Genomic DNA, 17274 nt, shown 5'->3' with positions numbered 1-17274 from the left:
ACAATAATGTACGATGGCTAAGCAGAGGACGGGTCTTGGAGAGATTTGTAGCCTGTTTGGATGAAATTGCAAAGAAGAATCCAAAGGGCTAAAATGAAAAAAACAAAAATGTGTCATTGCATCTTTAAAAATGCCCAGCAATGGCATCTTTAATAATGCCCAGGCAAGGCATCTTTACCAATGCCCAGCCAAGGCATCTTTAAAAATGCCCAGCAATGGCATCTTTAATAATGCCCAGGCAAGGCATCTTTACCAATGCCCAGCCAAGGCATCTTTAAAAATGCCCAGCAATGGCATCTTTAATAATGCCCAGGCAAGGCATCTTTACCAATGCCCAGCCAAGGCATCTTTACCAATGCCCAGACAAGGCATCTTTACCAATGCCCAGCCAAGGCATCTTTAAAAATGCCCAGCAATGGCATCTTTAATAATGCCCAGGCAAGGCATCTTTACCAATGCCCAGCCAAGGCATCTTTAAAAATGCCCAGCAATGGCATCTTTAATAATGCCCAGGCAAGGCATCTTTACCAATGCCCAGCCAAGGCATCTTTAAAAATGCCCAGCAATGGCATCTTTAATAATGCCCAGGCAAGGCATCTTTACCAATGCCCAGCCAAGGCATCTTTAAAAATGCCCAGCAATGGCATCTTTAATAATGCCCAGGCAAGGCATCTTTACCAATGCCCAGCCAAGGCATCTTTAAAAATGCCCAGCCAAGGTATCTTTAAAAATGCCCACTGCTCTGCTGGGTCTGGAAGCTGCTGTAGATTCTAATCTACAAGAATTGCAAAGAAGAATCCAAAGGGCTAAAATGAAAAAAACAAAAATGTGTCATTGCATCTTTACCAATGCCCAGCCAAGGCATCTTTACCAATGCCCAGACAAGGCATCTTTACCAATGCCCAGCCAAGGCATCTTTAAAAATGCCCAGCAATGGCATCTTTAATAATGCCCAGGCAAGGCATCTTTACCAATGCCCAGCCAAGGCATCTTTAAAAATGCCCAGCAATGGCATCTTTAATAATGCCCAGGCAAGGCATCTTTACCAATGCCCAGCCAAGGCATCTTTAAAAATGCCCAGCCAAGGTATCTTTAAAAATGCCCACTGCTCTGCTGGGTCTGGAAGCTGCTGTAGATTCTAATCTACAAGAATTGCAAAGAAGAATCCAAAGGGCTAAAATGAAAAAAACAAAAATGTGTCATTGCATCTTTACCAATGCCCAGCCAAGGCATCTTTACCAATGCCCAGACAAGGCATCTTTACCAATGCCCAGCCAAGGCATCTTTAAAAATGCCCAGCAATGGCATCTTTAATAATGCCCAGGCAAGGCATCTTTACCAATGCCCAGCCAAGGCATCTTTAAAAATGCCCAGTCATGGCATCTTTAATAATGCCCAGGCAAGGCATCTTTACCAATGCCCAGCTAAGGCATCTTTACCAATGCCCAGCCAAGGCATCTTTAATAATGCCCAGCAATAGATCATTAGACTCATCCTCTGCTTATGTTCAATAATGTCTTTTAGCTATGCAAAGTATACTGTGCCTGTACCCATCACAGCATTGTAGATCTCTATCCCTTGTGTAAGCAAATGCATCTTTACCAATGCCCAGCCAAGGCATCTAATGCCCAGCCAAGGCATCTTTACCAATCTTTACCAATGCCCAGACAAGGCATCTTTAAAAATGCCCAGCAATGGCATCTTTAAAGATGCCTTACCAAGGCATCTTTAATAATGCCCAGCAAAGCCATCTTTGGAAATGCCCAGCAAAGCCATCTTTGGAAATGCCCAGCAAAGCCATCTTTGGAAATGCCCAGCAAAGCCATCATTGGAAATGCCCAGCAAAGCCATCTTTGGAAATGCCCAGCAAAGCCATCTTTGGAAATGCCCAGCAAAGCCATCTTTGGAAATGCCCAGCAAAGTCATCTTTGAAAATGCCCAGCAAAGTCATCTTTGAAAATGCCCAGCAAAGTCATCTTTGAAAATGGCCAGCAAAGTCATCTTTGAAAATGCCCAGCAAAGTCATCTTTGAAAATGCCCAGCAAAGCCATCTTTGGAAATGCCCAGCAAAGCCATCTTTGAAAATGCCTAGCAAAGGCATCCTTACCAGCGATCAGCAAAGGCATCTTTACCAGCGATCTGCAAATGTATCCTTATCCAAAAATACATGCACAAGTACAGTTGTTGAGAATCTTTTTCAATAAAAAAAAAATGTTTAATAGAAAGCTCTGTTATTGTGTTTTTCTTTTAAAACAAAAGCTGTTAATTAGTTTGGACAAGTGTACGAGTTGATTTTTCTAAACGAAAACCTTGGTATTCATGTTTAATTGCAGTGTTGGCACTTCAAAAAAAAATTAGGTTTTGTGTTGGAGTTTGGGCACTCGGGCTCAAAAAGGTTCGCCATCACTGCACTAGAGTAATGTTCCATTAGCATCATTTGCTGTTTACGTTAAAACTCTGGTGGGAAAAGATGGAGCCAGACAAACAATTTGGCCGTAGCTGCTGTGAGGAAGAGAATTGTCAGGGCAGTAGTGTTGCCTTTATCATTGTAATTTGTCTGTTACCCTTCAGTGTACACCAGAGAGTTTGTTCTAGGGGCGGGATAGCGTTTACTGATATACTGGAGGCTGTTTTATTCATTTTTTAGGCTTTTATTGCAGCAATTTGTATACCTGGCTAACGAGTGAAGTGCTGTACAAGCTCTTTGAAAAATAAGATGTTTAAAGTGTGCCTATTTTCTTCAGGAAATAGCACAATAATGGGAATTTTATAGGGTTTTGTAAATATCTTTTCTCTTTTTATTATTTATTTATATATTACTTAGTGTTGTCAAATTACGCAGTGCTTTACATATATATTGTACATTCACATAAGTCCCTGTGCTCAAGGAGCTTACAATCTTAAAGCGGGGGTTCACCCAAAAAAAAAATTCTAACATTACATTGAGCCGAGTTGTGAGAATGACATTAGGCTGTGTTTTTTTTATTTCCTTGCCGTACATACCGTTTTATCTATATTTTCACCGCGGCTTCCGGGTATGTAATCTGCGGGACTGGGCGTTCCTATTCACTAAGGATGAGCTCCGGCGTGTTCGCATAGAACACGTGCAGAGCCCGCCAGGAAGTCGGCACCTGCGCTGCGCTAATCACAGCCAGGCAGACATTGTCCGATGCTCGGCTGCAGAGGGAAATGTCTGCCTGGCTGTGATTAGCGCAGCGCGGGTGCCGACTTCCTGGCGGGCTCTGCAAGTGTTCTATGCGAACACGCCGGAGCTCATCCTTACTATTCACATGTTAATTGATTGACATGCTTCCGACCGGCGCATACATCGCGTCACGAGTTGCCGAAATAAGCCGAACATCGGTGCGCAGGCGCCGTATAGAGCCGACTCGCAGTCCGGCTTCTTTCGGCAACTCGTGACGCGCTGTATGCGCCGGTTGGAAGCATATCAATCAATTAACATGTGAATAGGAATGCCCAGTCCCGCAGATTACATACCCGGAAGCCGCGGTGAAAATATGGATAAAACGGTATGTACGGCAAGGAAATAAAAAAAAACAGCCTAATGTCATTCTCACAACTCGGCTCAATGTAATGTTAGAATTTTTTTTTTGGGTGAACCCCCCGCTTTAAGATCCCTGACACATACATACACATACTAGGGCCAATTTAGACAGGAGCCAATTAAACTACCAGCATCAGACCCCTTTCACACTGGGGCGTTTTTTCAGGCGCTTTTGGGCTAAAAATAGCGCCTGTAAAGCACTTGAAAAAAGCCTCCCCTGCCCAGCCCGAGTGCTTTCACACTGGGGTGGTGCGCTTGCAGGACATTAGAAAAAGTTCTGCAGGCAGCGTCTTTGGGTCAGTGGAAGAGCGGTGTATACACAACTCCTCCACCGCCCCGTCCATTGAAATCAATGGGCAGCGCTGCCGAAGCGCCTGAAAAGCGATTAGCCATCAGTGCTTTCCGGGCGCATTTCTTCGGCCGCTAGGGGGAGTTAAATGCACATCGCTAGCGGCTGAAAAGCTTTGCTAAAACAACGGTGACGCCCGGCGGGGAACAGTGTGAAAGGGCTCTTGTTATGGGGGCTAAAATAGTGTAAGTATAAATTAGTACATAAGAATATTTAATATTTATTTCTATCCACTCAGCAGGTGCAGCTCAAAGAATGTCTAATTTGTAATTTGATGCCTTTTGGAGATTTTTCCATCTTTCCTTGGCTTTGTTATGCACATTAATACAAATTTTTACCTGGGGTGCCCAAACTTTCGATCCCCACTGTATAGAAGTATGACCAAAAAAGGCTTTGGCCATACTGCTCCTTTAAGCTGCAAAGGCAGTGGATGGGGGTCTATACATGCCATGCCGACGACGCCTTGCATCACACTGCAGTAAAAAGTTATCCTTGCTGCCGAGAGCATCCGATTCAACTGAATGGAGTAGCACCACAATCTCGATGTGCGTGAAATGCACATATTTGTGACACAGCGGTGTGGATTTTCAGGGGTTAGAACAGGTGGTGAGGAGGGCACACAATGCCTTCTCACCACCTGTCATACGCCCTCTGAAAAACAATCCATCATTAATCACTCTCTGGAAGGAACCGCCAGTATAAAAAAGCCCAAAATAAAAAGCTAACTCATGGCATAGGACTGATTGCATTGGATCAATATACATTTCAATCATTTCAATTCTTTGACCCTTAAAAGGCCAAGTTCACCTATTCCACAAAATAGCCTTTGTAATGGAAGGAGGGTAATTTTTTTTTAAAGGGTAATTTTATTGTACAAATAATAAGTACATAAGGAGAGTAATTTACTAGATTCCTTCATCCATACTAAACAGCAGTGGCGGTGCGTCCATAGAGGAAGCAGGAGCGCCCCCCCTCTCTCTCCTGCACTGCCACTGAATACAATACAATGCATTGCATGAATCCATGTATTGTTGCTGCCGCCCACTATTCATATGACCGGCCCCTGGTGAGCGCCGGCCATCTGAATAACGGCAGCTGGTTGGCTTTGGAAGTGCCTATCAGAGCCAGCGGGCAATCTGGCAGCATTTTACAGGGCACAGTGGCGCCAATTGATGGGCACAGTGGCGCTAATTGATGGGCACAGTGGCTACAATTAATGTGGGCACAGTGGCGACAATTGATGAGCACAGTGGCAACAATTGATGGGTACAGTGGTGACAATTGACGGCATAGTGGTGACAATTAATGGCACAGTGGAGACAATTGATGGCACAGTGGTAACAATTGATGGCACAGTGGCTGCGTTTGATGGCATGGCACAGTGGCTGTGTTTGATGGCACAGTGGCTGCGTTTGGCATGGCACAGTGGTGACAATTGATGGGCACAGTGGCGACAATTGATGGCACAGTGGCGACAATTGATGGCACAGTGGCTGCGTTTGATGGCACAGTGGCTGCGTTTAATGGCATGGCACAGTGGTGACAATTAATGGGCACAGTGGCGACAATTGATGGCACAGTGGCTGCGTTTGATGGCATGGCACAGTGGTGACAATTGATGGGCACAGTGGCTATAAATGATGGCACAGTGGCTGCGTTTGATGGCATGGCACAGTGGCAACAATTGATGGCACAGTGGTGACAGTTGATGGGCACACTGGCTATAAATGATGGCACAGTGGCTGCGTTTGATGGCATGGCACAGTGGCGACAATTGATGGCATGGCACAGTGGCGACAATTGATGGCACAGTGGCGACAATTGATGGCATGGTACTGTGGCGACAATTGATATCACAGTGGCTGCATTTGATGGGTACAGTGGCTGCCTTTGATGGGTACAGTGGCTGCCTTTGATGGGCACGCAGGCTGCATTTGATGGGCACAGTGAGGCTGCAATTGTTTTGTTTTTTTTCCGTTTGTTTGCGCCCCCCCAAAAATTTGGAGCACAAGCCGCCACTGCTAAACAGTGTACTGTAGATGAAGGATTCTGCCTTGCCTGCTTCTGTATTCTGACAGCCAACAGCCGTGTCTGCTGAATACCCAAACTCTGCAACAATCAAGCTTCACAGTTTTATGACAGCTTGCCTCCTTATGCCGCGTACACACGATCATTTTTCGGCATGAAAAAAAATTAAACAACGTTGCCCACACACCATCATTTAAAAAATGCTCTAGCAAAGCGCGCTGACGTACAACACGTACAACGGCACTATAAAGGGGAAGTTCCATGCGGACGACCCTTGGGGCTGCTTTAGCCGATTCCGTGTTAGTAAAAGACGATTTGCGCTTTTCTGTCTGTTACAGCGTGATGAATGTTCTTACTCCATTATGAACGGTAGTTTTACCAGAACGAGCGCTCCCACCTCATAACTTGCTTCTGAGCATGCACGGGTTTTTAACGTCGTTTTAGCCCACACGCGATCATTTTTTACAACCCGAAAAACGAAATTGTTTAAAACGTCGTTAAAAAATGCAGCATGCTCGAAAAAAAAATTGTCATTTTTCAGAAGCCGAAAAATGATGTGAAGCCCACACACGATCATTTTAAATGACATTTTTTAAAAACAACGTTTTTTTTCATGCCGAAAAATAATCGTGTGTACGCGGCATTACACACTTTCCACAGCACCAGGTTCTTGTTTCTCTTGTATTCATTGATTGCACATGGATGTATCCAAGTCCGGCTGCTGCATTGAGATGTGCTTTTGACTAGCCTTCACCTGATAAGTATCAAGAAAATATAGTGAAATCCCCGGCCTATTTCCACTATCTCTGCGCTGTGGCGCTGATAAATACAACAATAGAAAACACCAGATAATGATCACAGTAAATAATATTAAAATGTCAGCTGACGCTTAAATAGCAATAACTTGCCAAAATCACAATTCATATAAAATAGTAAATGTCCACATGTACTTAAAATAAGCACAATAATTACTAAAGCAGCGCTACTGTCACTTCCTATTGTGACCAGCTTTCATATGAAAAAAGCACACATGAGAAAAATAAATGAATTACATGTGGTGGAGAAAAGTCCAAAGAAGAACAGATGGTGATCCTAATGTAAAATTGAAGATGTGCACCTCATACCAGACTTCTCGCACCGTGCGACACACACCCCTTAGGGGTTCTCACTCACCAGAGAGTAGAACACATCAGACCTTGATATGTTATAATCAGTTGTCATCCACATCATGGAGGGTGTCAGGCCTCGTACACACGGCCGAGAAACTCGACGGGCAAAACACATCGTTTTGCTCGTCGAGTTCCTTGTGAAGCCACCGAGGATCTCGGCGAGCCAAATTTTCCCATTGCCGTCGAGCAAAAAGAAGACATGCTTTCTTTTTGGCCCGACGAGATCCTCGGCGGTTTCCTCGTTGAAAAGTGTACACACGACCGGTTTCCTCGGCAAAAAAAAAAAAACAGCAAGCTTCTTGCTGGTTTTTGCCGAGAAACTTGGCCGTGTGTACGAGGCCTGAAGCCCCGTACACACGGCCGAGGAACTCGACGTGCCAAACACATCGAGTTCCTCGGCCAGTTCAGCCCTGAAGCCGCCGAGGACCTCGGCGGGCCGAGTTCTCCCATAGAACAACGAGGAAATAGAGAACATGTTCTCTATTTCCTCGCCGAGGTCCTCGTCGGCTTCCTCGGCCGAAAGTGTACACACGGCCGGGTTTCTCGGCAGAATTCAGCCAGAAACTCGGTCGGAAGCTGAATTCTGCCGAGGAAACTGGTCGTGTGTACGGGGCCTCAGAGTTGTGCTGAATATCCCATAGGTACGACAGGTGTATGGCTAGCATTAGTCATCAGCAGAGTACTACCATAAGTTTAGGACTACCCTCCACCCCTATTGTTTACCCTGTAATAACCTACCACAATAAAGTTCATGTGGGCTGCAAACCTCTACAATATATAAAGTGTATTAAAGTGGTAATAAACTCAGAAAAAAAAGAAAATTCTTCCCGCAAGGTAATGTAATAATGGGCTAGTATGCATCCCATACTAGCAAATTACATGAAACTTACCTTTTAAACAAAGCCCTCCAACGGCACGCTGTCACCGCTGACAGGGCTTCTATTTTCACCCAGTCTTCCTTCCAGGTTGGCGAGCTCCAGTCCTTTGATGTCACTCCGCATGGAAGCCATTGTTTAAAGCACAGGGCTTTGAAGGAACGGCACAGGTAAGCCGTTCCTTCATTGAGCATGCGCCAGTGACATCACTGGCGGCTTCAATGGTAAATGTCTCCTAAACTGTTCACGTTTAGAAGATATATACTGTACCTATAGGTAAGACATATTATAGGCTTACCTGTAGGTATAAATCATACATGGGAGTTTACTTCCACTTTAACAATACTGATATTAAAATGTTCAATGCATAAAAGTTGGTTTGTGTGTATTATTTTCCAGTGCTGCTATTTTACTTCACCCTGGGAGTGGTTCTTCTGTGCTTTTCTTGTACTTGCTATAAGATTCCAGCATGCATGACAGAAGCCTGGGTAGCTTTACCTGTAGTTTAGTGTGTCACACATTCTTCCCATACCAGCTGCTAATTTGGATGATGACATAGTTGGAAGGAAAGGAACTATGTACTATTTTGAAGAGGAAATTGTACACAACTTTGTGTTTGTAAGCCTCCTTTTATATAGCATTTCACACATTACTCAAACTGTTAATTCCTTGGTAGATAATTGTTGCAGGTCTACGTTACTAAGTACTAAAAAAGGGGCCATGGGGGTTGATTTTGCCTCCTCTGTTCAGTGAATTTGCACAGAGCAGCCCAGATCCTCCTCTTCTCGAGGCCCTCTTCGCTGCTCCTGGCCCCTCCCTTTTGTCGAGTGCCCCAACAGCAAGCAGCTTGCCATGGGGGCACCCAAGCTGAGCTTCAGCTCCCTGTATCCATTCAGACACAGAGCTGCCATTCTGACCTGCCCCCTCTCTCTACTGATTGGCTAACTGACTTTGACAGTCGTGGGAGCCAATGGCGACCCTGCTGTGTCTTAGCCAATCAGGAGGGAAAGTCTCGGATGGCCGAGGGATTCATGGACATCGCAGGACAGAGAGAGGGGCTCAGGTAAGTATAAGGGGGTGCTGGGAAGGCTTCTATACACAGAAGGCTTTTTATCTAAATGCATAGAATGCATTAAAGCGGAGTTCCGCCAATTTTTTTTTTAAGTCAGCAGCTACAAATACTGCAGACCTTTAAAATATGGACACTTACCTGTCCACGGCTCTCGAGTGGAGGCGCCACCATCTTCGGTAAGGGAATCAGGAAGTGAAGCCTTGCGGCTTCACAGCCTGGTTCCCTACTGCATATACGCGAGTCATGCTGCGCGATCCCACTGGTCCCTGCTGTTTTCTGGGACCTGTGTTTCTCCCAGAAGACAGCAAGGGGGACGGAGGAGTCATAGATATCTGCGGATACTGCGGCTATCTATGCCCGGAAGTGGGAGCAAATACCTGGATTAGACAGGTGTCTGCTCCCCCCTCACCCCTGAAAGGTCCCAAAAATGACACCGGAGGGGGGGAGGGTTCCGAAAAGCTGAAGTTCAATTTTTGAGTGGAACTCCGTTTTCAGATACAAAACCTTCTGCCTTTACAACCCCTTTAATTGAACAAGCTGGAGTTAGAAGCTGATTGGCTATCAAGCACTGTTGCACCAGATTTTCCACTGTACAGTTTTAGTAAATAAGTGAGTCTAGCTCAGTAAACTTTCTTGATATAGGAGGCCTCAAATGCAGCCCTAATATCATCAAAGGACCACATATAATATTCAGTGAATGTAATGCTTAAGAAAGAGACTGCAGACTGAGAATGAGCTCAAGCATGTTTGGATCCTAGTCCGAACCTATCTGAGCGAGCCTGACAGGATGCTGTCCTAGGTCAGTTATAAGTGGCCAATTCTTTACCTGCCCTGCAGCTGCACATACAAACAGCCATTGGGCTGGGATTGGGAATGCTGCAGCCGCAGATGATTGGCCCAGTATAGGTGACAGCTTCCAGGCAGGGTCGCTCGATGGGTTCAGACTAAGATCCCAACACACCCAAGCTCATCACCACTTGCAGACATGCAACAGTCAGGCCTCGTACACACGGCCGAGGAACTCGACGTGCCAAACACATCGAGTTCCTCGGCCAGTTCAGCACTGAAGCCGCCGAGGAGCTCGGCGGGACGAGAGCTCCCATAGAACAACGAGGAAATAGAGAACATGTTCTCTATTTCCTCGTCGAGCTCCTCGCCGGCTTCCTCGGCCGAAAGTGTACACACGACCAGTTTCCTCGGCAGAATTCAGCCAGAAACTCGGTCGGAAGCTGAATTCTGCCGAGGAAACTGGTCGTGTGTACGGGGCCTGAGACGTGAGGCATGCTATAGCAGTTGGGGAAATCAATGCTTCCAAATGTGTGTTCCCTACAGCCCCCTTTTAAAAATTATTTATGTTGCATTTGATACTTCTTTATGCAAAATCCATTACAAAAGATCAGAGGAAAATAACTTACAAAGACAAGTGGACAACACATAAAAAAAATAAGATCGTGTGAAAGAAAAAATAATGATAAAAAATTACTACCAGAACCCAGTCTAAAAAATGTTTCTTCTTCACTGTCTTAGTACCTAGACCTCAAAGGCCACACAATAAGTGCCAAAGGGCCGTATGTGGTCCCCCATGCTACAAGTTGGCCACCAGAGGTCTAGATGGATGATGTTTTTATAGTATGGCTCAGAAGCATAGTACTTTCTCAGAAATGTTCAATGTAAATGGCATTTCTCAAAAACGTTTTCCGTCACAGAAATGTGTCCTGATTTATTACTACACAAGCATCCAACAGCAGTGCCTATCAATTCATGACTCATAATCTAATGCTGCGTACACACGACCGTTTTTAATGTCCTAGAAAAAACAACGTGATTCTTGTCAAGCCTACCTTGCATACACACGATCATGAAAAAAAAAATGCTCGAGCAAAGCATGGTGACGTACAACACGTAACGACGGCACTATAAAGGGGAAGTTCCATTTCGATGGCGCCACCCTTTTGGCTGCTTTTGCTGATTTCGTGTTAGTAAAAGTTTGGTGAGAGACGATTCGTGCTTTTCAGTCTTCGTGCTTTTCAGTCTGTTACAGCGTGACGAATGTGCTATCTCCATTACGAATGCTAGTTTTACCAGAACGAGTGCTCCCGTCTCATAACTTTCTTCTGAGCATGCACGTTTTTTTCCCGTCGTTAAAGCCTACACACGATCCAAGAAAAATTAGAGCATGCTCAAAAATTTTAATGACCATTTTTCACGTCGAGAAAAATGCTCTGGAGCCTACACACGATCGTTTTTAATGACCAATTTAAAAAATGGCGTTTTTCACATCATGAAAAACGGTCGTGTGTACGCGGCATATGGCTTGTGTAAGGCCTCGTACACACCACCGAGAAACTCAACGGGCGAAGCACATCAAGTTCCTCGTCGAGTTCCTTGTTAGGCCTCGTACACACGTCCGAGGAACTCGACGGGCAAAACACATCGTTTTGCTCGTCGAGTTCCTTGTGAAGCCGCCGAGGATCTCGGCGAGCTGAAATTTCCCATTGAACAACGAGGAAATAGAGAACATGTTCTCTATTTCCTCGCCGAGATCCTTGTCGGCTTCCTCGGCCAAAAGGGTACACCCGCCCGGGTTTCTCGGCAGAATACAGCTCCGATCGAGTTTCAGGCTGAATTCTGCCGAGAAACTCGGTCGTGTGTACGGGGCCTTAGGCTTGTTGAGGAACTCAACAAGCTTGCTTTGCATACACACAGTCAAGCCAAAATCTCCTCGTTCTTAAACACGGTGACATACAACACATACAACCGCAGGGGAAGATTGATTCCACTGGCTAAACTCTTGGGGCTGCTTTTGCCAATTTCATGTGTTTGCGTGTAAAATAAAAGTTTGGTAAGAGACGATTTGCACTTTTCAGTCTGTTACAGCTTTAATAATGTGTTATCTCCATTACAAATGCTACTTTTACTCCCATCTCATACTTTAATCTGAGCAAGTGCGGGTTTCTTAGCATACAGACGTCCAAGTTTCTCGTTGAAAACCAGCCCGTCGAGGATCTCGACGAGCCAAATCAGACTCCCGTCGAGAAAACAGAGAACTTGCTCTCTTTTTGGCTCGTCGAGGTTCTCGACAGTTTCCTCGACGAAAATGTACACACGACCGGTTTCCTCGGCAAAAAAATATCTCCCAGCAAGGTTCTTGCTGGATTCTGCCGAGAAACTCGGTCGTGTGTACGAGGCCTAAGTAGAACTTTGTCAACAATGAGAGAATCCACAAAGTAGATTTTTGTAGGAAACCTAGTATACAGTTATACGGGGTGTAAAACAATGAGGAAATGAGGTAGCATATTTCACTCAGATATTAGCTTTTTGTGTTTAGATCAGTTAAGAGATGAGTGTTAAAATTAACTTCTTTATATTGTTTTATTCCATGAAAGCCAAAGTGAATGCATACATTCTGTCTCCACCTGACATACCACACTCTCCAAACTTGTTTCACCCCTAAGGACTTACTCACAGGTATTAGAGTAAGTAGGTATCCACTACGTCAAACATATCGGAGTGTGGTATGTTGGGTGGAGACAGAATGTATGCATTTACTTTGGCTTTCATGGAATAAATCAATATGAAGAATTTAAGATGAAGTGAGACTCGATTTTTTTCTAGACTTCACTGGGAGCCAGCACCTTAACAGCTCTTAAATGATGAGCAGAGGTGGTTTGGATTGTTGTTGCCGATTAAGAGATGAGTGTTGTTTCAAACATGACTGAGAGGAGCTATGTCTTGTAAATCTAGTCTTCAAGTACTCTCATCTGGTTTGACATTGTGATAATTGCTGAGATTGGTGACAACCTGTGTAAGAATAGGGGGTTCTGAAACATGCCAGAATTGGGGTACCTAAATGCAACACCTAGTAAGGCCCCGTACACACGTTCGAGAAACTCGACGAGCAAAACACATAGTTTTGCTCGTCGAGTTCCTTGTGAAGCCGTCGAGGATCTCAGCGAGCCAAGTTTCCTCATTGACTAACGAGGAAATAGAGAACATGATCTCTATATGGCCAGACGAGATCCTCGTTGGTTTCCTCGGCCAAAAGTGTACACACGACCGGGTTTCTCGGCAGAATACGGCTCCGATCGAGTTTCTGGCTGAATTCTGCCGAGAAACTCGTAGTGTGTACGGGGCTTTAGTCAACCATAAACATCTTTTTACTTATTCATTGCAATGTTTTCCCAGGGAACGTTTGATGCATTTTTCAATTTTTATTGTTTCAACTCTTTATTTGTATAGTAGCCAAGAGCAGTTATTCATCAAGCTGTGGAGGTCTGTGTGGGTTCAGGTCAAAGAACAATAACAAAGGAAAGGGATTAGTTAGCTAGCATTCTGTAAATCAGGCTAAAGGAGACCTGTTGTGCTACTCTGGAAAGACAAATCTGTGATTAACACTCTAGTGTGGCCAAGATGCTGAACTACAATTTATAAAGTATAACTAAAGGCAACATTTTTTTTTTATTATTTAAATTCACTCTCTTTAATTGTCCTGATTACCAATATCCCTGGGAATTGAAAAGCTTACATTTTAAAGAGAGTGTAAAGTAATTTTTTTTCACTAAAATAAAAAAGATGTTATACTTACCTATGAGGTCCACAGCTGTTACCAGGGCTCCTGTTATAAATCATAGGACCCCGTACAGCATACCTGACAGCCCCCCCAAAAATATTAGAAAATACATTTAAATCATTATTAGTGGACACAAACATACTTCTGACTCCTGCACTCTGTACCTAGACTCAAGTTTGAAGCCACCTGCCCCCTGCGCAAACTAGAGCAATTATTCTGTTCCGTCCTAATTCTTACGAAATGTTGAATTTTAAAGCTCTCAGGTCGGGTAATGAGGGGGTATATACAGGTGGGGATTGAAGTGGTTAAGCATAGTGTTGTGTTTTTTGGGTGTTTTTTTTAAGAAAAGGGACAATCCCTCCAAATTCCATCTGTCCTCCAGACTCTCCCTGTATCCACCTGACCTTCACCCCCTTTAGCCACCTAGTAGGTAGAGTGGAGTATTGATCCTGTACCCCCCTCCCTCCTTTCCCGTGCCTTCTTCGGCTGACATTCCCACCGCGGCCCGCTGATTGCAGTGTGGCTACACAGCAGCCGGGGGTATACTGAGGTACTGGGATATACTGGGGACAGCGGACATGGTAATCAGATATGGGAAGGACAGGGATGTGGATCAGTGTGGTGGGGAAACAATTATAGGAATGATGCCCTATGTGTTTCTCCCTCCAACAGCCAGTGGGAGAGAGAGTGAAGAAACTGTCTTTCAGCTGTTTGCAGAGAGCCGCACGGAGATTGTTCCTGTAATTGCCTCACTGATCATCCTCCCTGTTCTGCCCACATCAGATTTCCCCTGCTGCCCAGGTCCCCCTGTGTGCCCGGGCCCGGTACAGGAAGACCGGTGGTACCCCCTTATCAGCAGACTTAGCCCTGACACTGGATGAGGGCTCTTAGACTGTGGTTTCTAGGCATGTGCAAAAGTGAAAAATTTGTTTCGTTTAGTTTTAATTCGTCATTTAATTAATTTCGTTAAGTTAGGTTCGTTACATGTGTTGAATTCGTTTTCTGAATTCGTTCGTTTTCGACCGAATTTTGAAAAATCCGGTCGAATTCTAAAATATTTCGACTGTTTTCTGAATTCGTTCGTTTTCGACCGAATTTCGAAAAATACGGTCGAAATCGAAAATATTTCGACCGGATTAGAAAACAAATAGTCTCTTTTCCAATAGAATTTTTTCGAATATTTTTTTTTTTTTTTCTAATTCAATTCGAATTTTTTTTTTTTTCGAATTCCGATCGAATTTCGTCCACAAAATGTGTTGGCTTTATGGAAAAAAAATTGATGATGGACTGCTTCAGTGACTTCCTTCAGGCGGTCCTGTGGGATACCCCTGTTGATAGAGAGAAGCTGCTAAACACTCAACGTTATATTGTTTACTACACATGTCTGCTGGCAGTAGACTCTGTGATCACTGCGTCAGAGAACAATGGTCAAAGACTATGCAGTCTGTTACATGTGTATCCTAAATTAATCAGTAATGCATTCATACATAAAGTGGTAACATTTTAAACATCAAAAAAGTAATATATGACTACCAACTGGCACCACCGTTGAAACTGCTTTAAAAAAAACGTTAGGGTATGTACTAGAGACAACTTCTAGATTTCTTCAGCCATTATTCTTGGAAAAAAATACTATGAAGAATTTAAATGCTGAACAATGTGTATTTCTTTCATTTACAGATGATGCCATACAAAGCCTGAAATCTAAGAGCATCTCTAATTCGGTGTGCTGTTTACTGACCTTAAACAACTACAAGTATACATTTATTTATGGATAATTTCTATCACTAAAAAGGAAACTGTTGTCACATATTGCTGCTGCCCAAATGGATGCTATTGAGACTACAACCATTGAAGTACACTCAGAAGTTCCTCACAGTGAAACACAAAATGGATTTCCAAGATCGGTTTCTTCAAACAGTGAAGATGACAAAACTGTTAGGACAAAAGCCAAAGGTCTTCCCAACGGTTTGAGGAAAGGAACAAAGAAATATCAAGACTATATTCAGATTGCAATACCAGCAGACTCTAAAAACAAATTTCCTCTAGAATGGTGGAAAACAGGAATTGCCTTTGTCTATGCCCTTTTTAATATGGTTCTAACCACAGTCATGATCACAGTAGTTCATGAAAGAGTCCCACCTAAGGAGGTGAACCCACCATTGCCAGACAAGTTCTTTGACTATATTGATCGAGTGACGTGGGCTTTTAATGTATCAGAGATAAGTGGGATGATTCTGGTTGGAATCTGGTTACTACAATGGCTTTTCCTCAGATATAAGTAGGTACCCAAAAGAAAAATATTTTCAGAAATGTTCTGAAAGATTACAGTTTTTTGTAGAATTAACAAACTAATTGCATCATTTGGCTAAAATATAATGCTGACGGTGTGTGCAGCAGAATGGATGGAAGCAATATACATCAAAGAATGGTACATCTATAAGTCATATCTTTACTATGGGATGTATAAGGCCTTGTACACACGACCGGATTATCCGATGAAAACGGTCCGCCAGACCGTTTCCATCGGATATGTCCGCTGCCGGATTTTGGTCTGATGGTTGTACACACCATCAGACCAAAATCCCCGCGGAAAACATACGCGGTGACGTGTCGCGACGTGGCCGCGTCGTCGCCGCGACGATGACGCAGCGACGTGCGCGACCCTGGAAGGTAAATACTTCCACGCATGCGTCGAATCACTTCGACGCATGCGAGGGATGGCTGTCGGTCGGACAAGTCCGGTGAGTCTGTGAAGACGACCAGATTTGTCCGACGACAGGTTTCCAGCGGACAGATTTCTTAGCATGCTAAGAAATTTTTGTCCGCTGGAAAACGGTCGGCTGGACAAATGTCCGCCGGAAAACTGTCCGATAGGCCGTACACACGACCGGATTTGTCTGCTGGAACTGGTCCGCGGACAAATCTCAGCGGACAGATCCGGTCGTGTGTACGGGGCCTAAGAATACCCCAATGCATTTCGACCCCTATAGTTGCCGTCTTCTTCAGGGGGTTTATTTTCTTCTAGAAATACATCAAAAAATTATTTTGAACATATTATTAAAGCGGGGGTTCACCCTAAAAAAAAAATTTTTTTTGTCTATCATGCCATGCAGCATTCTAGCGTCAGCTGCAGTATGCATTAATTTTATTTTTTTCCGCTGTACTCACAGTTTAATCCGTTTCAGACTCCCTCGGGGAGTAGGCGTTCCTATCAAGAGGGGAACATGATTGACGGCCAGATATGGCGCGTCACGCTTCCCGAAAATAGCCGAAATAGGACTTGGCTCTTCACGGCGCCTGCGCAGTCAGCTCCTAGTCTGTGCGCAGGCCGTGAAGAGCCGAGACCTACTCCGGCTATTTTCGGGAAGCGTGACGCGCCATAGCCGGCCGTCAATCATGTTCCCCTCTTGATAGGAACCCCTATTCCCCGCGGGTGTCTAAAACAAAACTATTGGATTACACTGTGAGTACAGCGCAAAAAATAAAAATAAAGGCATACTGTAGCTGACGCTAGTATGCTGCATGGCATGGTAGAAAGTAGTTTTTTAGGGTGAACCTCCACTTTAACATTACATTATTTACTACCATAGTAACGCATTTTGTATTCTATTCTATCATATGAGGATTATATATGGCTTTATAT

General features: G+C 44.2%; 1 protein-coding gene across 1 annotated transcript in view; it reads left to right on the top strand.

Annotated features, from left to right (window-relative positions):
• Positions 1-17274, top strand: part of SGMS2 (sphingomyelin synthase 2) — a 99258-nt gene that overhangs the window by 56006 nt on the left and 25978 nt on the right. The window contains exon 2 of the mRNA XM_040329640.1: positions 15309-15909. Coding sequence (XP_040185574.1) covers positions 15455-15909 — 455 coding nt within the window. The 5' untranslated portion in view covers positions 15309-15454. The remainder of the gene's footprint in view (positions 1-15308; positions 15910-17274) is intronic.

This window comes from Rana temporaria, chromosome 1 (assembly GCF_905171775.1).
Source record: "Rana temporaria chromosome 1, aRanTem1.1, whole genome shotgun sequence".
In the NCBI taxonomy this organism is placed as follows: Eukaryota; Metazoa; Chordata; class Amphibia; order Anura; family Ranidae; genus Rana; species Rana temporaria.
This window is presented reverse-complemented; position numbering and strand designations above follow the sequence as displayed.